This window comes from Uranotaenia lowii, chromosome 3 (assembly GCF_029784155.1).
Source record: "Uranotaenia lowii strain MFRU-FL chromosome 3, ASM2978415v1, whole genome shotgun sequence".
NCBI classification, from domain to species: domain Eukaryota; kingdom Metazoa; phylum Arthropoda; class Insecta; order Diptera; family Culicidae; genus Uranotaenia; species Uranotaenia lowii.
This window is the reverse complement of record NC_073693.1, coordinates 331,295,936-331,321,154: the sequence shown is the minus strand read 5'-3', so window position 1 is coordinate 331,321,154 and position 25,219 is coordinate 331,295,936. Positions and strand designations below refer to the sequence as shown.

At 35.5% G+C, this 25,219-nt stretch overlaps 2 protein-coding genes across 12 annotated transcripts in view; both read left to right on the top strand.

Annotated features, from left to right (window-relative positions):
* LOC129751044 (protein 5NUC-like) overlaps positions 1 to 25,118 on the top strand; it is a 34,110-nt gene extending 8,992 nt beyond the window's left edge. The window contains exons 1-2 of one of the 3 annotated variants that reach the window (XM_055746307.1): positions 14,435 to 14,507; positions 24,597 to 25,118. In XM_055746307.1, coding sequence (XP_055602282.1) covers positions 24,817 to 25,089 — 273 coding nt within the window. In that variant the 5' untranslated portion in view covers positions 14,435 to 14,507; positions 24,597 to 24,816 and the 3' untranslated portion in view covers positions 25,090 to 25,118. Of the gene's footprint in view, positions 1 to 14,434; positions 14,508 to 24,205; positions 24,497 to 24,596 lie in introns of those variants that run through there. The other 2 variants (XM_055746308.1, XM_055746306.1) reach the window with 2 other exon arrangements.
* Positions 1 to 25,219, top strand: part of LOC129751042 (uncharacterized) — a 525,666-nt gene that overhangs the window by 445,931 nt on the left and 54,516 nt on the right. The gene's annotated exons all lie outside the window — the stretch shown is intronic.

The following is a 25,219-nucleotide window of genomic DNA, read 5'->3' as shown; positions in this document are numbered from 1 at the left end:
TTTTTCCTTAAAGTGCAATAAAAACCCTACAAAATGACATTTTTTTTTGTTGTACGTTATTTCTTTGCGGAGAAATGATCTATTTTATCCGATTAGATTCTATGTGAAACAGACTTTAGATATTGTTATCCATTGATCAAATTAATATGTAGGTACCCCTTAAGGAAATTTACAATGCAAGTTGAAATTTACTCAATTTGTAAACAACATTTACGTGCAAATCGTCTTGACATTAATGGTGTAAAATAACAAAAATTACTTTGTGTATGTCATTGTGTAATGTAAATACTGAAATAAGCATTAAAAAAGTTATTCCAATAACTGCCACGTTTAAGCTGCACCATTTTTTTCTACTGCGTAACTTTCAAATCTCTAAAGATTGACTTGAAAGTCAACAACTTTAACATCCTATATTGTGTCCATTGTTAGACGAAAGCTTAGCTCGCTTCGTTATCTTTCACGTTATCATCCACGAACACTTAAAATCAACAATACCCCTTAATAGTTTCTCTTTCTATTCATTTGGCAAACTGGATTTTCAAACTACTACGACTAACCATGTACAAGATATTAGTGAAAATAAAAATCGGACATTCCCAATCTGAAACACATATTTGTCATACGACTTGCCCGTGTGTGAGGTTCTACTGAGCTTTCGTGACTGCTCAAATTATTCCCATAATAATCATCGTTATTATCATCATCAGGCTTATTAAAAGATACAGAAGCGGTACCAACAATTGTTGTCAACCGTTGACGGTTGATAGAAAAGTCATCGTTAGACAATTGGGGGAATTTTTAAATCTAACCTCACTTGGGGCTAGTCTTATTCGATGGTTGAAGATTGCATTTTTGAAGTTAAAATCAATTCTACAAACGTATTGCGATTTACTCGCCCAGTAACAGATTCTAACTGATTTGCTTCTCACCATCGGTAACGACAACCGTTTAATTTTCTGACAATTATCGAGGGAACACGTGAATTCGATTCGAGAGCGAATCACAGAAAAAAGAGAAATGATCTGTTAACTACCCAGCAGCAGCATCAGCAGCAGCAACCGTGTGCCAAATGAGGAGTTTCCTTTGAAAATTGTAACAGAGCGATACAAGATAACACACGAATAACGAACCCTTTGCTGGCTTGGGGCGCAGCTTTGAATCGGAATGTAATTACTACTGGAGAGCCCTATCGAGAATCACCAATTACATACTGCGAATTAACATGTCGGTTTACATACATATGAGGTTTTTGCACTTTGTAGATTTGCAAAAAAATCAAACAGGGTTGTTTTTTGTCTTCCCGCGAATATGTGAACTAATTTGTTCTCGCAATGATTGGAAATGTAATCGATAGCTAATTCAGGCGGCATGAGATTAGTTTTCCATCTAGTGTGATGTAATTTTAATTAACTGAAGCATACTAGAAAGCAACATATACGCAAGCATTAATTTTAATATGTTAGAAAAAGCTGTTTGTGTATAACGATTTATTACTTTCGAATCTCTTTAAAAATGGTTCATGACAAAACAAATATTTTTTTTTACTGCTAAACTAGCAACGGTTTGATAAACACTGCAACATTAATTGAAATTAAAGAAAATTGTTTGAAATATAAATGAAGTGAAATCGAAAACACATTGCAGATTGAAATTGTTTCTTGCTTTACCACAAAAACGTACGCCACCTTGGCAAAAATTTAGCCCTTGAACAGTATTCATTCACGGAAAATAAAAAAACGGTAAAATTTACCGTTTTGCGAGGTGAATTTTTTCCAGCCCTCTTTCGAGGTAAATTTTACCTTTTACCTTTTACCACCTAGCATAAAGGTAAATTTTACCTTTTTTCAATTCACCTAGCAAAAAGGTAAATTTTACCTTTTTAGCATTCACCTAGCAAAATGATACCGTTTTTCCATTTACTAATTTAAAAGATAAAAGCTGGTTGGTTTCTTCAATAAGAATTAAAAAAATACAAAATTCTTTCAAAAATGATATTTATTGGAGATAAATAGGGACTGGTAATTCGGCTTCGCGTTCTTCTGAGCCGCCATGGCCGCTGAATCCTCCTGCGTTGCGTACATTCATGACCTCCTCCGGGTCAGGTTCGGCTTTTCCGGCTGGAGGATGACGTGGAATACACCTCAAAGCTCTATGGGCCGATCTGAAACAAAAGCATTGTATTATGACGAGCACCAGCACAACTAAATGATATCTAAGAAAACACTTACCATTCTATTCCGATTTTCACATATTAGGCACAAAGCAAAACTTGTTCCTGAATGACAAAACATCTTAACCTCAATAAACGGGTTCGGTGAATAGTTACTTTTTTTCGAGAAGAATTGTACCGTTTTGTTTTGCTCAATCCAGGTCAACTTCACCTCGCTACGAGGTAAGATTTACCTTTTTTGGATTCATCTTTTTTCTCGGTGAATTGAACCTTTTTTTCAGTTCGATTCAGGTAAACTTTACCTCGCTGTGAGGTGAGTTTCACCTCGAAGAAGTAGAAGTTATCTTTTTGGCTTACACGAGTGTTCACCTTGCTATCTCGGTAAATTTTACCTTTTTATTATTTTCCGTGTTGTATTAATACTAAGTTTTTCTTTCTAGAAATTAACGTTTCAAACACATCCTGGGGTAAATTGAATTGGAGACATGAAACAAGAGGTGCCAGCTTACCTCAAAATGAATACCATGTTTAAGTAAGCTCAACATTTAAGAATTTCAATCTAGCCAGACCCCAAAACAGGTAAAGGATTATACGGTCAAAATTCGGTCAATATCAACTTGACGTATTTCTTTCAATTTTGCATTTACAAAACCTGAACACCCCTCATTTTGAAGGTGTGTGTGTGAAGAATGTTGCTCCTATTTCGATTTTGGAATTCACTCTTCAGTTGTCAAAAGCCGTCCAAGGAAGAAGAGCAGCGTATCAAAATTTTGCTTGCGCATCACGAAAATCCGAGCTCCTCGCACGCAAAGCTGGCAAAATCGCTAGAAGTTGCCAAATCAACCGTTACAAATGTAATTAAAGTGTTTGGTGAACGTTTTTCGTCAGCCAGGAAGTCTGGATCGGGGGGAAATCGAAAACCGGAAGCCGCTGAGACGACAAAGAGAGTTGCCGGTTATTAATGCGTTATAACGGACTTATGTTTGGCCTTTCAGCTGCTCTAGAACTATTTCAAAAAATAATGGAGTCAATATTTCGATACCTGCCAAATCGAGAACAGTATTTAATGAGCATACAAAACAAATATTACAAACACTACACTCCTACAATGTAATTTTAAATAATGATAAAATTATAGCAAATGTTACGAAGATTGATTTTCTTGGTTATACGATAAGTAGTCAAGGCATATCAGTATCACAAGATAAACTCGACGCTTTCAAAAAATGTGTCCAACCTCGATCTTGTGCCGAGACTCGAAGCTTTCTTGGTTTTGTGAATTTTGTGCACAGATAAATCCCCGATATGACCACATTGACTTATCTATTGAACAATCTGACCAGGAAAGAAATGAATTTCGTGTGAGGGCCGTAACAACAAGAAGCATTTGATAAAACAAAGGTTATACTTTTGCAATTTGAAACGCTGGGATTTTACAATCACAATGACGAAACATTTGTTATTTCCGATGCCAGTCCAGTCGGATTAGGTGCCATGCTAGTACAAAAATCTGATAAGTCAGGCGAAAGAATAATAAGTTATGCTTCTAAGACACGAACTGAAATAGAAAATAAGTAGGGGAGAGTGGGGATACTTGATCCCCTTTTTTTATTTTCACCATATCTTTTTGGAAAAATTTAGCAACTCGCCGTCTTTGACATTTTCTGACAGCTTGTAACTTCAAGTTTCTATGCTCCAAAAATTAGAACGATACTTGAACCCGTTGAAAAACTAGAAGCATTTTCGTGGGAGTAAAAAAATTGCGATTTTTCTGAAGTTAGGGGAGACTTGATCCCCTATTGAAGGAGAATTGATCTTTTATTCAGGAAGCCTTAATCCTTGTATAAAAATCAAACAAAACCCCAAGATACAATGTTAATTGACTATTTCGGTTATGTTTGTTCTCATTTCACAATTTATAGCAGACATAAGAAGAAAATTCTATAATTTTGTCTCAACGCTAACAACATTGCATACTCCAAGGCGCTATTTTTTTATAATTTAGAAAAAATTAAATATTTTTGCTATTTTCTTCAGACAATTGTTTGATAAATATTAGTTTTTGGATAATTATTAGTAATTTCGTAATCAGCAACGAACGACTATGTGCTTGAATAAAAAGTTATCTTACGAATCGCCGTTTAGCTGTTAGAATTGGTTCTGCAGAATCTCCTGATTTTATTCCAAAGTCTGGGGTTCCACAAGGCAGCAATTTGGGCCCTCTGTTGTTTACAATGTTCTGCAATGATATTAATTTGCTTCTTACTGGCTGTGGAGTACTCCTGTATGCGGATGACCTAAAAATATTTTTGGTCATAAACAGTTTAGCTGATTGTTACGAGTTACAAGGCTTCCTGGACATGGTTGTGAACTGGTGTGCTGATAATTTACTGGTTTTAAGCGTTGCTAAGTGTTGTGTTATTACATTTGGTCGGAGGAAACATCCATTCATATATGAATACAGCATACTGGGTGAGTCACTGCAACGTGTGGATCAGATAAAGGATCTTGGAGTTTTATTGGACAGTCATATGACTTTTAAGCCTCATTTCTCTGTGGTACTCGAGAAGGCCAACAGGATGCTGGGATTCATTATACGCCTGAGTACAGAATTCACCGATCCCGTCTGCCTGCGAGCTTTGTACTGCTGCCTGGTTCGATCCATATTGGAATCTGCAAATCTGGTATGGTGGCCGTTTGAGGCTTTGTGGGTTGCGCGCTTCGAAGCAATTCAACGGCGATTTGTGCGGTATGCTCTCCGTGAACTACCTTGGGAAAACCCGTTAAATCTACCGCCTTATCCACAACGATGTGCTCTGCTTGGACTCCATACGCTGGCGGATCGTCATTCCATTGGTCGATCACTGTTCGTGGCAAAGATCTTGAGAAATGAAATTGACTGCTGTTGGCTACTTTCCCGTTGTAACATTTATGCTCCAGAACGAACCCTTCGTAATCGAGACTGGCTCTCACTGGAACCACGAAGTACGCGCTATGGCAGTAATGACCCCCTTCGTTCCGCAAAAATATGCTTCCTCCGTTATTTTACGCTATTCGATTTTAATGTGTCCATTGCAACTTTCAAACAACGGATTGAGCATAGCATGAGTGAACGATTAAGAAACTAGCAAGATTTATGTAAACCTAGATTTAAGTTTCATTCATTCAGACACCCAACTTTGTCAGATGATATCAAGATAATAAACAAATAAACAAATAAACAAATAACGATCAATTCAGAAGAAGAATATGCCGTTTGGAAGGGGGATCAATTGTACCCAATTCTAGGGGATCAATTGTACCCATAATCAACATTTTGGAAAAAAAATTCTGAAAAAAGTGGAGAGTTTTCCATTGCTTTGAAAATATGACATTATGAAGTTCATTTTACGCTCGAACGATTGATGCATTGGAACAAATATTTTTTTAATAATTTTCCCATGTTAGGAACATTTTAAAGTGATGAAAAAAGATCTTCAAGTTACATTTGTGAAATTTTTCAAACAAAGTTCAATTACTCAAACAATTATATTGTTAAAAAATTTTAAACTGCAAGCATTGTTATTTTGCTCATTTTGGCACATTTTTCTAGAACATTTGATCTTTGTAAGACATTCCAGTTTCGAGATATAGCTAAGGAATCAAGTATCCCCAGGGATCAAGTATCCTCATTCTCCCCTACACTCAAACGGAAACGGAAAGGGAAGCGCTGGGTATAGTGTTTGCATGTGAGAAATTACACGACTACAAGATCTCTTAAGGTTATGATCATTTAGTATCCGGGCACTTTATTTCGGTGATAGCTACGTTAATAGAGCTCGGATATGCCAAACTTTAGTAGCGTTGTGTTGGTTATAAAAAGGACTATCTTGCTTATTTTTGATAGATTTTTAAGTTAACTTGTGTTTGAGATATTTACGATGCAATAAGACATTGTAAAAATAATTTTTCACAAATTTGCTCCTTTAACGCATTTTGCGCCTCGAAAATTCATCATTGTTGACTTGAAAGCTCATGAACTGTTGGTTTTCTGATTTTTTTTCGAACCAAATGGTTAAGAAGTATAAGAAGCCACTCTAGGATCCACACGAAGTTCAAACCAACCATCGGAGTGCAACCCTTGATCTTAAATATGGTAAAAAGTCTGTGGTTATTGGGGATAACTTAAGGGGGGGGTAGGGTCTAACGGGTATAAAAAAACACCATTTTCACGATTTTTTTCTAGAGCTATCGTTCAAACTAATGTATTCAAATTTTTTGCATTATACAAAGCATTGTTAAAAGAACATTTAGTAATTTTTTCGTAGAAAAATATTGAAAAATGAGCCGGTGACGGAGCATTTTCGAGGATGCCTTTTAGAAAACAGGATTTGCGGTGGACACTGTATCTCAGCACAGAATCATCTGAATTCAAAAAATCAGAGCAAAATATTTTTAATAGATGTTTTTCTGGACCCCAACGTTTTTATTTAACTTAAAAATATTTTTATGAAATTTTTGTGGCTGTTTGAAGTAAAAACTACGATTTTTCACTTAAAAATCCGCCATTTTTCACCTATAAAATCTCCCCAAAGTAAAAAAATCAAAAAAGAAAAACGTTGGGGTCTGGTATTTTATATGTAGAAACTATGTTCCAAATTTGAAAAGAATCGGATAAGTAGTTTTCAAATGACGATGTCCACGGACTTTAAAAATGTGCTTTCGAGAAAAACGCGTTCGAAGTTTCTGCTCTTGCTTTCTTGCAGTATTAGATAGGAGGAGATAAAGGCCTATAACTTCTACAGTTTTGCTTCAATTGACTTGAAAATTTGACACAACATTCTTGAAATGTTTTACAATAAGAAAATAAAAAAATTAAAAAATCGATTTTTTGAAAGTGTTAGACCCTACCCCCCCCTTAATGCAGACCCCTTAAATAATGCAAAAATCCATTTGCGGCTGGCAAAAAGTGTTGCCTGACTAGAAGACATCAAGTAAATAACTAATAATGATCAGTTCCAAAGATCGCAATCTGTGCATCCGGTTGTTACGCAATATGACAGATGTGTTCTGATGGACAAAAAAAATAAAGTTAAAACCGGATTTAAGAGATCAAATTTTTCGAGATGCCTACTCATGAAAAGGTTCCAACCAGATTCCAATTGCTTTTTTCAGGTGAGTTTGTGTAAAATATCATGATTTTCCAAAGGTTTTGCTTCTGTGGTAAAAAAAAATCAATACATGACTGAAAAAACTGCGCAAAGATAAAAAAGAGATTTTATGAAATCATTGAGATATATTTTTGTTTATATTTTTACATTAAATTTCATATTTATACCTTCATTTCCTTCATAGAAAGTTTTTCGATCAAATGAATAGTTTTAAAATACACACGTTTGTGACTGCCCGGATTCTAAATGATCATAGCCTTAAATCAGTGTTACAATATTTAGCATTTTTCCTCGTATTTGTAGATGTATTTCCTTTCTCTATCCTTAATTTATAATTTTTAATGACATGTTTTATGTTGATCTTTCGCCTAACATGAGGTAATTTCTCGCGAATATTTGCTACACTTCAAGACATGGATTTCCAACAATTAATAAAGTAATTACCATACCCTGCGAAACGTTAGCCGAAGACCTTATCAATGTATGAAAAATCTCTGAAAGCCTGTCGATGAAGGGAAACACAGTGAAGAATATTAGGAAACTTGTTATCCCACGTACATTACAAATTCGTATCCTTCAGTTAGCTCAAGAACCCCACTTAGGAATGTCATCGATGAAATGTCGACTAAGAACAAAAGTGTGGTGGACTAAAATGAAAGAAATGGTAGAACATTTCGATAAAAATGTCTCAGGCTGTATTCTTGTTTCAAATCCCAACAGGCAGCCAATTAAAAGATCAGAAATGCCTGATATGCCTTGGTATAAAATCGCAGATGATTTCACCGAAATTCCTGGATCACATCATTTACTAGTATTAGCTGATTATTTCTCTAGGTTGAATCAATAAATTTTTATTTTGAAATCCACGAATTATCTTGGTTTCACTTTTTTTTTTGTTAAAAATGATAAATTAAGAATAGAGAAAGGAGAGATTTAAACAAATATTTACGAGAAACAGTGCTGAATATTTTAACACTGATGTAGGAGATCTTGTAGTCGTGAAAAACTTCATCAAAAAGAACAAGTTAACGACAAACTACAGTCCAGTCGAACATACCGTCCTAAGTAGAGAAGGAACTCGCTTAAATCTAAAAAAATGAAAGATAACAGATCGCACACATAAATCACAAAAAACGTATTAAAAGTAATAATCCTTTACTGATTAACTTACCAACACATTCTCAAAATGATAACTCGACAAGAGGAGTTGAATGATCAAGGACTAAACGACAAAGAACGACATAAATTACGTAGTTGAGAAGAATAGAAAAAGGAAGAGGTTGTAATATTTTAGTAGTCGTTGCTTTACTATGTCAGAATAAAAAGCAGCATTAAGTTGTCTCCAAACCAGATACATAGTCTTGTTTCTACACTCTAGACAGACAGACTAACGGATTATCCTATTTTTTTTTTGCAAATGATAGAGATTTTTATTAAAATCATTTCATCAGAACATTTCATTGCTCTAAAATTAATATTTTTCTTGTTAAAACAATATTTGAATGCTCTGTTTGGGGCGTTATAACTATTTTCTCGCCACTCCTTCCGCTTTGCCTTAAAAATAAAAACTCAAAACCCGGTTACCTAAATCTCATTTTAATAACCTACTAAAACTCTGACGTTCGTTTTGAATAAAAAGGAAATTTTTAAGACTGTTGGGTTTATGAAATTCGAAAAAAGTTGCAAAACAACACACTCTTGCGCATAGGTACTTTAGTAAAATATAGTTAAAAAAGTCAAAATATTCATAAAATTAATTTATTTTCCAACCAAATTTTGTTTGTAATATACATGAAAATTACATAAAAACAAACCAATTACAAAGTTCTTCAGCTCAACTTCACCACACCGATCCATCATGCGTGATTGGTCACTTTTTCGTGAAAGCACTGTTCAATTTGATATGTGTCAATAAACGAAAACTAAAATTCACGACTTTTTTTATTTCGATCTAACAATTATTTCAAACGCCCATCAGTTCATTCGTCAATGAATGGTTGCAACCGAACACATTCCCTTTACATTCTGGAAAGGGGGCCCTTTCAAATGAAGCTGGATTACCTACACCTCTCCCAAATCATATCAAACACCGAACGCGACCGCGGGGCTAATCGAGGTGAGCAATATTGGCAATATTGATTGTGAGTGTTATTAATTTGTGCGAACACTCGCACATTCCGATTCGAGGATTTATTTCAATTTTGCCGAATCTGAGGTTGACTGAAATGTAACCCTCATACTATCGCAACTCGGTATGGTGATCTGTAATATGTTTTGGTATTTTTTGTAATTGAGTTATAAGAGCTTCCTCCTGAAAAAATGTGTTTTGGGGAAAACCTTTTATGAAAAAAAGCGTAATTTTTAAGGAGAATCCCACTATCACTCAAGTAGTGATAGAAACAACATGTTCCAATCCCAATTTACAATCCCAAATCCACATTCCAATAAAATTTATTAGCTTTCTGGAGCGTTTAATTAGTCAAAAAACATGTTATTAAACACGATGGATTCATGCGTTCGTTATTTATCTAAATAAGCTGCTAATTGGAACTGAAATTACACGTCAACATATCATGAGCGATGATTTGATCAAGCCGTCAAGTTTAAATTCGAAAAAAAAAAACAACTCGTTGACAATTTAGCACACGAATTAATGACCATTTTTGTAAAAACTGCAATTTTTGTAATAAAGCAATTTACTTCTAGGTGCTCAGTTGAAACACGCAATTTTAAAGTCACTGGAGTCAAATAACTGATAGAAATTGTTTCTGATTGAGCTGTGGAAAACTGATTTCAAAGATAATAATGCAACATGAATGGTTCGTATGGAAAATAGTCGCGTGCATGAAATAATTTATAGACATTTTTTCTGCCGATACTGCTTTGTTATCTGCCTTTAATTAGCGGGTGATACGGTCAAAATTTGGTCAAGGGAAAACGCGTGTAAATCGGTGAAATTGTTTATTTAAAAACTCAAATAAAATTTCTTTATCAAGTTTAATTAGTATAAAATTCAGGAAAAATATTCAGTTAGGCTTCCGCTTTTCCAAATCCGACATGCCGGGCCTTACGCTTAACCCCTGCCATCAGATTTTGTACACGTTATTGGCGGCGTACCACTCCATGGCCTCTTTACCGTAATGGCAAGATGCCAAATCCGGCCAAAACAGTACGGAACAACCGTGTTCCTTCAGGAAAGGCAGCAGACGTTTATTCAAACACTCTTTCACGTAAATTTCTTGGTTGACAGCTATGAAAATGCTGCTTTTCAAGCCACAGGTACAGATGGCTTGCCAAACCAAATATTTCTTCGCGAACGTTGACAGTTTCATGTGCTTGAAAATATTTGCTACCTTTCCCCTTCCTTTTGCCGTATAAAACCCCTGTCCCGGAAGCTGCTTGTAGTCGGCTTTGACGTAGGTTTCGCCGTCCATTACCACGCAGTCAAACTTCGTCAGCATCGTCGTGTACAGCCTTCGTGATCGCGCTTTGGGCGTCGTATTTTGTTTATCATCGCGATTTGGAGTCACTACCTTCTTGTAAGTCGATAGTCCGGCTCGATTTTTCGGCTCGATGCACGGTTGTAGACGATACACCCAGCTTATTTGCGGCATCTCGGAGAGAGAGGTTAGGGTTTCGCTTGAAACTACCGGCAACTCTCTTTGTCGTCTCAGCGCAGCGGCTTGATTTGGCAACTTTTAGCGATTTTGCCAGCTTTGCGTGCGAGTAGCTCGGATTTTCGCGATGGGCGAGCAACATTTTAATACGCTGCTCTTCTTCCTTGGGCGGCATTTTGACAACTGAAGAGTGAATTCCAAAATCAAAATAGGAGCAACATTCTACACACACACACACACACACCTTCAAAATGAGGGGTGTTCAGATTTTTTAAATGAATAATTGAAAGAAATACGTCAAGTGGATATTGACCAAATTTCGACCAAATCACCCTTTAGGAAATAGTTTAGTTTAAATGTTTGGATAAATTTGCGTTTTTATTTTTACAAAAATTTATAATCAGCGAAATGTTTGATCAGCTTCGTGACAAAAAAAAAACAAAATTAAAAATATGAAATAAACGTATTGAAAGAAAAAAAAACTTTATACAAAACAATGAGAAATGATTACATTTACGGGATGAATAAGCAGAAAAGTTTTAAATCCCAGGTAAAAAAAGCTTTCTGGCCGCCTCTCTCCCAGATAAACCGAAACATTTAGAATAAGCAACAAAACTTATTCCTAAACAACTTGCAATTTGATTGCTTGTTAATTATTTTTCCTACTCAGTTGTTGCACTATTGAGTTGCAAAACGTGAAAAGGGGCAAATACATCTGGCCATTAACCAGTTGTTCAATCACCCGGTAGAACCACGTGCTAGTGACTAGTGAGTGAAACGTTTTGTTTTTGTTGATGCTTTTTTTTCTTCTATCCTCTTTCACTCGTCATCAGTGACTGTCATTTGCAAGCACGCCAGCCGCAGACTCAGTCCCAGATGGAAAACAAAATTGTGTCTAGGGGAGAGGCGGGCTATATGCGCATATTAAGGAAAGCACTCATTTTCTCCCATATTCCAATAGACAGGAGTTTGAAAACTATATGCACATGAGCGGACATCTGTTTTCTATACGTAAAAGCAATTTTTCTGTTAAAATCTCTTACTGTTTTTGTGAAAATAATTTTATAATAAAAGAAGTCAAAATAGCCGATTTCCGAAACCGACGGGCTAAATGCGCATATTTATGTTTTAAGCTATATTTCATTAACACTTGCAATATTTTAAAATAATTTAATTGAAAATGGTAGAAACGGATGTCAAGCATACGTCAAGGCTGAACTTTTGGTGAAATTTTTTACACCACTAGCTTTTTTGCATGAAACATAGTTAAGTATGCCATATGGCCATATTTCATGCACCCAAAATTCAGCCTCTGTGCCAATGGCGTGTAGTCAATTTCATAGCATCATTGGTACAAGAAGATAACGCGACCGGCACTGATTCGATTTGCGCCCACCGGCATTAACCTCCCAGCGCAACCGAATTGCGTATGTCTGAATGAAACAAAATAAAATCGTTTTCGCGTCCCTCCTCATCGCATCACAAGCCGAAGAAGGATGGAAATAAATACCGGCCAACACCAGGCAGCCAGCGAACCGAGCACTGTGCGTGTGAATGTAGCAAAAGCAACAACAAAACATCCTTCTAATTCAATCAACCGGCAAACACGGCTAAGCTGTGCGTGTGTATGTAGCAAAAGCAACAACAAAAACATTCCTTCAATTCACCGGCAAACAACACCGGCCAAGCTGCCCGGCTTTAGCAGCTGTGTATATGTAGCGTGTGTATGTAAAAGCAGGCAGTAAGCAAAGCACAGTTCTCATTCAATGGGTATCCCGTTCCTTCACTCCCGTTCCCTTTCCCGTTTCCATCTTAAGGCAAAGGAATGCATTGAAAGGAGGCCAAACGCCGGGAAGCCGCTGTTGTACGTTTTTTGTGATTGATCGGTAACAGAAAGCCTATGACAAATATACCTCGTCCTGCATGAAGCTCGAATAGTACACTGGTTAGAATGTCGGACTGGCAAGACGATACAATTGGTGATGTGAGTTCGATTCTCACTACAGCGCTGTGGTTTTAATTTTTATTTTCTTGTTTCTGGGATGAATTATCCAATAGGAAGGAAATCCCATAAAATGTTTTTCTTGTTTCGCTTGAATGTAGTGGTCATCATTTTGGTTGGGAGCCGAGTCCTTATGCCAGTTACGGTTTTTCAAACATATCGTCTTCGGCACAGTGCACATTTCAGCGCATTATCGGCACAGAGATATGCTAAATAGGCATTAGATTTTGGCAACCTCTTCTATGGGTGTGGTAATATTTTGTTCATATTGTATTATTATCGGATCAGTATGAAGTTCTTCTTTTTTCGCTGTAAGATCGTGAGTTGAGCGTAGATTTAATGTTTAAATGATAGAAAGAAAAAAATTTATAAGACTAATCTATTTTTCTGGATATAGGCATTTAACCTGCCTTGATATGGGCATTCAGAACCGGTCTCTTATTTCAATACCTTATCATCTACAACTTTGACAAAAGCTTCAATTTGTTGAATTTCCGATTTCCAGATGAATAAGAAAGAAAAAGCATTAAAATTTTTGTTCACGGAACCTGTACGAACAATAATTAAAGTTCAATATATTATAACAAAACTGACAAAAATCTTGTTTGAATTTTTAAATTTTTTCGACTTTATATAACAATTTAATTTTTTCATGCCATGTGTTAAAAGCGTACTACCCTCAAACTGCACTGATTAGATATGATGAATCTTTAGCCATATCGTCTATCGGCTGTATGCGCATATTACCCAACATGCGCATTTAGGAACACTTCCCCCTACTATACAATGTTTGTCAAAAGCAAAGTTAGAAAATCGTTATTGTTCAGCTATCATCCATAAAACGGTAAAATTGAATCCAAAAGATTGTAAAATGATGAGTGACTATTATCGAACAATAAAAATAACGGTAATAGAAAGCTATTTGAAAATAACAACTTATTTTAATCACACTAGAATTCACTGAATCTGAAACTAAGAAACTATAAAACAATGATTTTCACATGGGTTACTCATGAAGCCAATCCAATTATAATTTAAAAAAAAAACTTAGTGCAAAGTATTTAACTTGATAAAACTCCCTCCTAAGTTATTAAAAGAAGCACACTTTCGTTTACTTTTTTTTTGTTTCCGTTGTTATAACTTAACAACTTTTATAGGCTTCTCCGAGAAGAAAAAAAAATCTATTTTCGTTTTTCCTCAACTGTGTCTGCTGTCGTCAGAAAACTAATTTCCAAACAGATATCTATTTTTTCTTTCGTCTATTATCTTTGCGTCCTAGTTTTCCGAGATGATGCTTTTTCAATCGGGAATCAGCCTCTTTGGTTGCGCAATTGTTGCAACTAATTTCACGAAGGCATACGATACGATACGATCTTGATACAGCTGGCAGGTCAATAAGCTTGAGCAAATTGTGGAATTCTTCCCTCATGTTAGAACAGCTGATTAAGGTATTAGATATATTAGAAGAAAAAATTCTGATCAGCAATTCAGTTTCTCTGAAACATTCATAAATCGTGGTTTGAGTGAAAAGTTCTTCCTTCCTATTAAAAAAAAAAAGAAACATTCAGGTAAGATCAGATGGTAATTAGTCAAATAACAAACAACTTTTCCAATATAATTGGACAATTTATTCTATCCATAACCTATCTTTTTACAAACAAGTGTGGTAATTGGTAGCTATGAAAATAAATTGAAAATACACTGAGGACTATTAATTTTACTTGTTGAAGACGTTGTTGCCAAAGGTTCTTGTTCATGAAATATTTCCGAAGCAAATTCCACTGGACATGAGCTACACTGTGAATCCTAATCCGTTTAGCTACTGAGTGTAACAAGCTGAATAAATTGATCAATCGGAACATAATTTCCATCGGATGTGTTAAAGTTTGTCATAAATCTCGCGTTTCAATTCCAAGATTGTTTTTGTAATTTTTATTAAAAATAAAACTTTTCTGAAGAAGACTTAAACGAATTAAGCCAAAATGTTGAAGCAATTTTTAACTCTCCAAAAAGCATCAACCAAAAACGTTAAGTTTTAGCTTATCGTCAAAACTTTGCATCCATTGGATTATCAAGCACTCTGCCACTAAGCAGAGCATCGAATATAAATTTTATTAATCCTTTCTACATATCTACAAATCAAGGATGAGTTTTGAACCAATATGAAGCTTTTTAGACCCCAGGGTTTGAGAAATTCAAAAATGACCTCAAATCGACTCAATATAATGCTACAGCCGCACAGTGGTCCAATCCCCAAAAAACTTGACAAAAAGTATGTTTTGAACATTTTTAGCTCAGAAATTAACTAAAATAATGCAATTACCATAAATTAACTCAAAATAACTTATTATTTTCATATTAACTAAAAAAAAAAAATTGTTGTTAATTTTGCCGAATGAATTTGAATATTTTCTATAGCTCAGACAGTGGTTTCTAGCAAGCATGGAAAAAATCGCATCGAAGTACATTCAATTCAAGGTTATTAAATCACAAGGTTGTCTGACTTTGTCAGTAAGTAGGCGAGGAGAGCGCGGAGAGGTTCAGTGAGTTTGTTTGAAAATATCGGATAATTTGTTCGAGCTGAGGGCTTTATTGGTAAACAAACTCTACGAACTCCATAGAAGCCAAATCAAAATAGCTGAATCGGGAGTTTCTCATATCGTTATACCTCCTATATATACACACCTTGATTCAATTTGCAATCCGTGGTGAATTCGTTCAGTTCAAACTGCCAATCGAAGCAATCGGGGAAGAAAAAAAATTCACACACCAGAATGAACACTAACGATTGCAATGCCGAATGAATGAACTATTAGAAGTTTCGGGTGAACGAACCGATGACCGAAACATTCACCGCAGTTAACTAGATCGTTTTTTACAATCGCCAAACGATTGTACGATTGCATTCACGAATGTTTTTGTAACCGGTAAAGGATTGCGCCATAAGGTGCTTGTTTTTCGGCTAATTTTGTGCGTGTTAAAGCCCCCGCGCTCGCTGACGGTTTGTTTTTTCATGATATTATTTTAATTTATGTTCGAATAAGAACATTCAGCAAATAGTTAGAAAAAAAGTGCATAGATAACTAAACGGACAAAGGGGAGTTTGAAAATAGGAGGCAAGGACGTCGGCCTGGTGTCGATCAAAGCCGTATAAATTGTTTCAGTCGAATAAACGTCGTCTTAGCTGCTGATTTTCCGGTGCGGAATTCGCTTCTCTGTCCCAATGGAATACGAACGCGAAACATACATAATAAAAATTACAAAAATGTTTCGAGCTAATACCCCACAATTTTTTATATCCCTCCGAAAACCAATTCGAACAAATTAAAACGCCTTCAAGTAGGCAAGCACGTAAACGCCTAGATGTAGGCAGATATTTGAGTGCTATGTCGGCTTACAATATTTATGTGTGGGATTTTATAACTATTATGTGGCGCGTATAAAAGAAATAATTTTGTATTCTGTATTCTTGCAATCTCAACATATTTAAAAAAAATGTCCCAGTAGACTAAAGCTAAATCCCTACGCTTCGTGAACAAGAGTTGACATTTTCAAACCCCCCCTTTGTCAGTTTAGTTATCTACGTAATGTGCAAAAGTCCACTTTTTTACTAACTATATGCTGTATGTTCTTATTCGAACATGAATTAAAATAACATCATGTGAAAACAAACCGTCAGCGACCGGTGTGATAGCAAATTTAAAACGGGTACACTTTTATTGCAGACACTAAATAATTGAGAAGAAAATACTCATTTTAATAGAAAAATTGCCAAGTTTTGAGTTTTACACCGTCATTATTCTACCAGGATCTCAATAACTTAAAGTCTTTTTAATGAAGTTTGTTCGAAACAAGTACAAACAGATTGACGATTGAATACCTTTCTTTTTCCAATTGACTTCGACCGATTTCTTCCGGGTCGTAACGAAACCCCCTGTCCAGCTGGATCGGGTTTGACCATTTTGGCTAGTTTCAACTTGCTTTATTGACAACGACCTGACTAGTTTCGACCAAAACATTGGCTCATTGAACAACTACCAGTTGGCAGAAACCAGTTGAAACCGATTTTTATCTATGATTGAACGAAGCTTTAAAAGCCAAAATGACTATACGCAGCGAGAAAAAAAGATCAAATGAAACAAAAAAAAATACATTTTTCTTTTAAAAATTGACTCATTTTGGTGTGCTGTGATTCCAAGTATTTATTTAGTTTACCAGTTTGTTTTCGAGACACCTTTTGAAAATAGGTAAAAACTCATTAAACATATTTGTGCTTTTGTTTGGGCAAACTAAACAGATTGGCAAACATGCTCCTTTTATGTATTTTTAAGTAAAATTTTCATGATTATCAGTTGTTTGTAATGTAGCCGACGGCTTTTTAGCCAGAAATTGAAAGGATTGTTTTATAAGAATCATGTCAGTTAAGTCAATGTTATCGAACAATATATCATATTTCACGGTTTTTATATTAAAACCGTTTAATATGATATATTGTTCGTGTAGATCAGTGGTTTTCAAAGTGGTCCCTACCGCCCCCTTGGGGGCGTTGTCAGTTTCCAGGGGGGCGGTGAGCTCAATTTTGAAATTTGGGGGGCGTTGGTAGGGCTCAGGGGGCGGTGAGGTTGTAATTAATATTTTCAAGAATCACGAAACAAAGTAGATTTGAAAACGATTAAATTACATGCAAAACAATTAAATTACGTCACAGAACTAAACATCAGATTCAAGACTAAAATATCAATAATTTCACAGAGCTCCATGCAAATTTTTGTTCCAGTATCTCAATTTTTTTTTCTAAAAATGTATCTAAAAGATTTTTTTTATATTGTCACAGATTTTGTATACCCTCTACATGTTGATGTGGTTTTGTAAGATTGTTTTGGGTTATACTAATAAAGATTAATTTTGGATGGCAAGGCTTGATAATTTTTCAAATGTATTTTCTTTAAAAAACCGATAAACAGATAAAACCTTTGAAAAAATCTGTGTAAAAGGTGTGATCTGTGATTTAGTGATAGCTTTTTGGAAAGAAAATTTCAAAGAATTTTTTTAGGCAAGAGCATTTTAATTTTAAGTTCTCAGCCAAAAGGATATAAGTGAATCAAAGCTAACTTCGCTTTGATTCACTTAACGCGCTTTTAAGTTTTAATTTCTGGTAATTTTTCATACATTTTTCGAAAAGTTGTAAAAATATAGTGTAAAATATGAAGAATCGTTTTATATGATAAAATTAAAATGGATCATTTTACACTTATAATACCCTACCTAGCCCTTTGGCCTTTTGAGGGCCTCATATAGATTTGACTGAATTTTGTGTTAAGTCTTACAACAATATAAAGCCAAAAGCTAATGGTTTTTCAACGATCCAGATTATCATTATTTTAAGATTTTCTAAAAATTTTCCCAGGGGGGCGTTGAGCTCGAAAAATTTGAAAAAGGGGGCGTTGAGTGAAAAAAGTTTGAAAACCACTGGTGTAGATTATAAATATTGTTAACAAATCTCTTCATGAAATTATAAACAAATTTTTATAAAAATCGGTCATTACACTGATATTCAAATTTTTAATTTATTTTAAAGTTTATCGTTGTTTTGCGTAAATTTCATTAGGATGCTTCTGTAATTTTCCTTTTCTTATTCATATAACGATTGAACTCGAGAAACGCTGACATGGGCTCACAAATTCATTGAGGCCAAAAGCTATTTATTAAAATATGAAGTCAAGAGTAGTGTGACATAAATTTTTTATACTTGATACGGTTTTTGTTAACATGTTTTCTCAATTTATATTACGTATTGACCTGTTTTGGCGCCAAAAAATATTCAAAGAATTTCTCAAAAAGAAACAATTATTACACTCAATGCAACCCAAACATGTGTGAAAATAATCATCATTGGCTAAAACTTTCTCACCGTAAACCCCAAACGACTTAATCGGTCTGTCGTATATTTTGAAATCCTGTTCCAAATTAGTATGAATTTGGAACAAAGGCGTATAACTGTTGGGAATTTTGAAATCGATAAGTGTTTTAAAACAGCAATTTACGCCACCGGTGCCAGACGAACTGTTTTAGCGTGGTCGAAACCCGTGTTTTGCATACACCGTTGGGACAGCCCTTACAAAAACATTCGCGAATGCAATCGTGCAATCGTTTGGCGATTGTGTTTCGACAATCACTTGCGAATCAATTCATCCAACGAACGCCGTGGTGAAAATAAAAAACGATCCGGTTAACTGCGGCGAATGTTTCGGGAATCGGTTCGTTCACCCGAACGTATTAAAAGTTCATTCATTCGGATTGCCTATCCGACCAATCAGCGGTCGTCTGTTCACGCTCGCATCGCCGATGCTACCATCGTGAACGGAGCTGTGATTGAGAATCATTAGCGTTCATGCTGATGAACGAATTTTTCCATTCATGCTCTCGTCCCAAAGCTCTCTCAATCGAAATCCTTTCGTCTAAACTCTTATTGTTGGACCTGTTCCAACGCTTTTGAAGATCTTATGTGTCAACTTTTTTTGTCGGACACGCCAACACTTTTGAGACTTTCCGTTTCAAACTTTTCTTTCAATGTTAATCTTTTTCTTTACGAAGATTTTCAACTTCAATTGTTTGTTTTTCTACCTCATTGTTGCACTGAGACTTCAGAAGTGATGACTATATAAATAAATTCGACTGGTTAGCAAAGCACGGTGAAAGTGAACCTTCAGAACACACTTTTTATTTCCGGCAAATATTTTTGTAGCCATATGGTTATGCTGTTTTGATATGCACTGCATATTTGAAGCACTTCTGGTTGCAGAGAGAACACGACGATGATTTTCTCACTTGAAACCTGCGAGGGAGCAAAATCTTTTCAAAATTTACAAACATGGCGGACTTTCTATCATGTCTGATTTAAACTGACTTTAGACGACATTTTATACGATCTTTTCACTATGCAGTTGAAATTGCGATTCGTAACACCATTGTTAACGACTTAAGTTATCATTTCTGTTACAATTCCATTTTTGCTGGGTTGGTCCTCCTGATCCAGCATAATTTCATGAATGAACCTGAAATACTCTTCATGTTGGACCTCCCGATCCAAAGTAAATTCGTAAAGTGAACCTTCAGAAAACTCCTCATGTTGGTTTTCCCGATCCGACATAAATTCGTAAAGTGGACCTTCAGAACACTCTTCCTGTTGGTGATCTTAAGTTGTGTCCAGCCTTTGAACTTCAAAACCAAAATGTTTAAATGTATCGAGTAAGATCATCCAACATTCCAAAAAGTTGTAAGCCATAGTTATAAATTTCCATTCTCTGATCACTCTACTCATCAAAAACCACAATGTTGTCTAGAATTAGAAAAAAAGAGGACGATATTATCACTCTCTTATGCCAGCAGATCGTGGCCCGTAGGATAGTTTTCTTGTCTTCTAGGCCACCGGTCATGAGATCGAATCCCGGTCTTGAAATAACCTAGCACTCATAGTATAATAAAGTTTAGCGGTTTTATTATCAGTGAAATGCTAGTGTAACTTGGAATTGTGCGCCTCAATGGTGCAGCACATGCATGTAGATGGATCTGTCTAAGGGAACTTAGATTGCACTTGGAGGTCTTACCTAAATAAGTGTGTGCTCGTAGTGTTACCGGGAAAAAACTGCAACTTCAATCATTAGTGCAGGGTTATCAAGTAGCATAGCAAAGTTAAAATAGTAACGCCGGGTAATAGCACAATAGATCAACTGGGTTGTAGCAGTGGACTCTCTCCCCATCAGGAAAAAAAATCACTCTATAATGATATTCTTGGTTACTTTTAAAATAACATTTAGATTGGCGAGTTTTGATTGTCAATTTTCAGTGGAAAACTCAAAATTTGTTTGGGTTTGTTTGTGTTCATTTTATTTTTTCGATAAGATGCAACATATCCTTAACAGAAAAAAATGGGGTTGATATCAAAGACAGGAAATATGTTTTCAACATCTCTTATAAAAACTATCAGACAATCCTGTGAAAGATCGCTGGATCTTAAACAAAAACAAATATATTTGCAAAAGTCACGTTTATTAAAATTGATAACGAATGTGATAGTACGGAGTTTAAAATGGAAAAAAGGGGCACGCTATGTCATTGATTGTTTTCCTGTATAATTTATCTTGAATTAAAATAAATGTAAGTGATTAATGATTATGGATGTTCATGGAGATTTCATAAAACCCATTAAAGGTTAATGTACTTGTTGAGAGGACCCCTCTTCCGAATCAAATTGATCAACTGGTAGCTCAACTAGTGACAGCTGTCCCTCAAACTAGAAAAAACTGATTTTATACTGCAACAGTATTGAAAATTGTTTAAAAAACAATTTTGAACTCTTCTGAAACTCTCTGTTATGATGGTGATCGGTGTGGTAGATTTAGCCTGAGGGAAAGATTTATAATAAATTGGTAGTTAAAATATAAAAATATAATTACAATAACTTCGATTGAAACTTAATCTTAATATATTTGTCTCAGTAGTCTTGATTGCTATATCCAATTGCATGTAGAGTATCCACCTTACTTGAATGTGTAAACGGAAATGTATCTTATTAAGTTCATAGATTATGAAAAAAAGTTTGAAGTGATTTAAAAATAATACAGTTTTGTACACGCGAATGGAACGTGTATTCCAAATTCCGCGTGAGAGAATGAGTAAACGGAGAGTGAACTGAGGAGATCGATGGATGAACGAACGGACTGTTTTGATCATTCTTGATTCGAACTTCTGAACGATAGCACGTATTTTGCTAGGATTTTTAAGTGATTTGAAAAAAAAAAAGATGTTGAATAGTTTAGGGTAGTAAAATTGAGAATTGAAGTGCGTAGTGAAAGGACGGTTACCACATAGGCGCAGCTTACGCTCCCATCGGGTGAGTACAATGTGTATTTAATTTGAATTCACAAAAAGGGCGTCGCTTTCGAAATAATTGTAAAAGAAACCCAAGTTACGATTCACAGGCAGGAGTGCCAAACGTTAAGATATAATTGTGTCTGTACTGATTATGTTGATATTGTTCAGATGAAAATTTCAAGGATTAAAAAAAAAATATTGCAATGAAATTTGTAGTTTTTTTTAATTGCCCAGTGTACTTCGCAGGATGCAAAATGTATAGGCTACTAGAATATCATCTAAATAATTTATAGAAAATAGAAATTTTTAATAAAATTTTCAGAAGATTTATTGGAAAAAGATTACAAAAAAAGTTCGTAGTTAGCCTTGAAATATTTCACTTGGCTATCGAAAAATTACACAAAGTATATTTGAGGGACTTTCTTCGAGTGTTCATATCAACATGAATATCTTGTTTGTTTGTTACCTTAGTTACAGCAGTTAATTATTCTTGGTTAAGATTGTGGAGATAAAGTCAAAATTAAAATAGTTATTTATAGTTAATGCCTCAATAAGTTTCATAGTTTCTTAAAAGAAGTATATTGATTTAGTACATAACATATCAAATATTCATTCATTCAATCATTTTGCAATGTTATAGATGGGGTTTGGTGATATGTGTTTCTACAATTTATGCCTGAGCTCAAGTATTATTGGCAGTTCCTATTCCCGAACATATATTGAGTGGCGATCATACAATCAGTTTTATGATACAATCCTAAGTACAACAATGTATTCAAGCTATGAGAACTTTTGTATTTGTTCGATTAAAGTTGCGGTTTGGTACACATGTTTACTAAGACTCTAATTTACTGCATGATCTAAAAGTAACAATTGAACATTAATGAAGATATATAATTTTTAAAAGTAAATTAACTAGATAAAATTGAATCACAAATAACGATCATTTAAATTTAGTAAAATACATTTTGCTAGACATCTAGTCGCATTCAGTTTGTGCGAGAGGTCACAAACTAATGAGATGAAATAAAGAAATGTAAAGTAATTGATCACTAAAAGAATTCATCAAAAGACGACTTGCGAGAGGTCAAATCTCATTAAGTTTGTGCGAGAGGTCACAAACTAATGAGATGAAATAAAGAAATGTAAAGTATGATCATTGAAAACACTCATCAAAAGTCAAATCCCTTTAAGTTTGTGCAAGACGAAGGGTTGCTATGTAAATAAAATTAAATTAAAATTTTTTTATGTAATCGATCATTATTGTGGATTTTTCGAAAAATTTTTTGCTAGAGGTCAAGTCCCCACAAAAATAAAAATAAAATTATTGAAAAGATGAAACTTCAACTTGGATTGCTTGTAGACAACAAGTACTTGTCAGTAGAAAAGAAATATTTCACGTCATCCGTCAATTATTGAATGGCCTTACTTTTAATTGTTTGATTGGTGAATGGCGGAGAACTAAGCAGCCTAATTTTATGTGACTTGGTTCAGTGGTTTGAAGGAACAGCTGAAGTGAATGCGGTGGGCTTTCTACATTTTGTAATATGCACCCTGATGTTCAATAAATTTGATTTGAATTGAGCATTTAAAACAGATTCGGTTCACCTGATCAGAAAGAAAAGTCAATTTCCTAGTTGGTTCATGGTAATTGTAAAATTTTAATTGTATTTATACATATCAAATCAAAATTCGATCACTTTGTTCCAATATACATTGATAGATCTACTCAGAGTACCGAAGGTTTTTTTTTATAATGTGCTGAGTTAGCATAAAAGTAATGGAATCGATCATTGAAAGTTTGTTGGAAAGATGAATGGATGCTAGAAACAGATGAAGAAAGTATTTTTCTCCATCAATAAACCGAGATTCAGAGCTCTGTTATTGTATTCTGTCTAATAACTCGGACACTCAGCTTACAAGCGATTCCATATCGATAACGCGATAAGACCAATCAATTGCTGAACGTTACCATCAATGGGCAATACCTTGCTGCAAATTGTTGTTTGCACATTAGCTCTACTAATAACTTTGCACCCGACAATGAACTTCTCCAGATAAGGTTAACTTTTATATTTTCTGATATCGCTGCTTGTGATTTTCTTTTTTATTTTCTCTCGTTAAGCTATCTATTGGGGTACCTGACGCGTCTCAAGGTAAAGTGGATTGTTAGCGTCTCTGTTAATTTAGTTATTCTCAATTGAGGATAAAAAATTTCTACTCGTATTTTCTACCTCACTTCAAGAACAGATTTTAAACCAAAAAATCTTGCAAGGTTATTTTTCACGGGGGAAGCGCGTCATGCGTCAAAATAGCTTCCAAATCTGAAGTCGGTAGGTAAACATTTGACTTGTCGCTAGGTCATAAATTATCCCTCGGCGGAATCTTTCGTCATAAATTATCTCACTTTACGATTGCGCTCTGTTGAAGCACTATTTGTACATGTTTGACACATAGCACGTGCCCTAATATTTTACACACCGTTTTCCCGATAACAAAACTTGCCTGACTTATCAGCTCTCAAATGGGAGCTAACAATGTAGGTACTATGAGCTATTTTATTACTGAGAAGGTATTTCAATCGAGATCTGAGTTGAGTAGTTTATCGATAGCAGGTGATGAAGTCAATTCATGAGGTTTCTGTAAAATAATGATTTATTTTATTTACATTCAACAGATAAATGTAAGTTCAATTTGAATCCATTGCTCCGAATCAACATCACGCATCACATCCTGTCTCTCGGTCAACATAGCTCTATCATCGTCTTATATTGGTTTTCCAGGAATATTTCAACTGAAAATTTCCGACCCGATCAACGACGTCCGTCCATCTAGCGCAGTTATTTGTTCCTTGAACGGACCTTGGCCACCAGGACGTTCTCGGAGCATCTGAAGGACTTGCGGTTCCTGGAATCCAACTACAGCAACAACCACCCAACATCCTCGTCGTCGTCGTCATCCAGTCGTTGCCAGTGGTTTTCGATCAATCGGCTGCCCACAATCATGGCGATCCTGTCCGGAAGCTGTTTCGTTGCACTGGTCCTGCTAGGGATGGCAACTATCGAAGTGGCCCCGAAGGCAACCGAAGGCAAGCTAGAGGAAGCAGCAGGAAGCAGGGCCCGGGCAGCAGCAGAAAACTTCCAGCTCATTATCCTGCACAACAACGATATGCATGCCCGGTTTGAGCAGACCGGGGCCTACGGCAACGATTGCCAGCCGGCCGATGTGGCCAATAATCGGTGCTACGGAGGATTCGCCCGGGTGGCCCACAAGTAAGTAACTTTCACCGGGGTTGGTGCCCCGGAAACGGAACACTTAGGCTTATCAATTAATGTACTTATGTTCTCGGTATCTATACCCTACAATATGATTGGAATAGGTCTAATCATTAACGGCTAATCAGGAA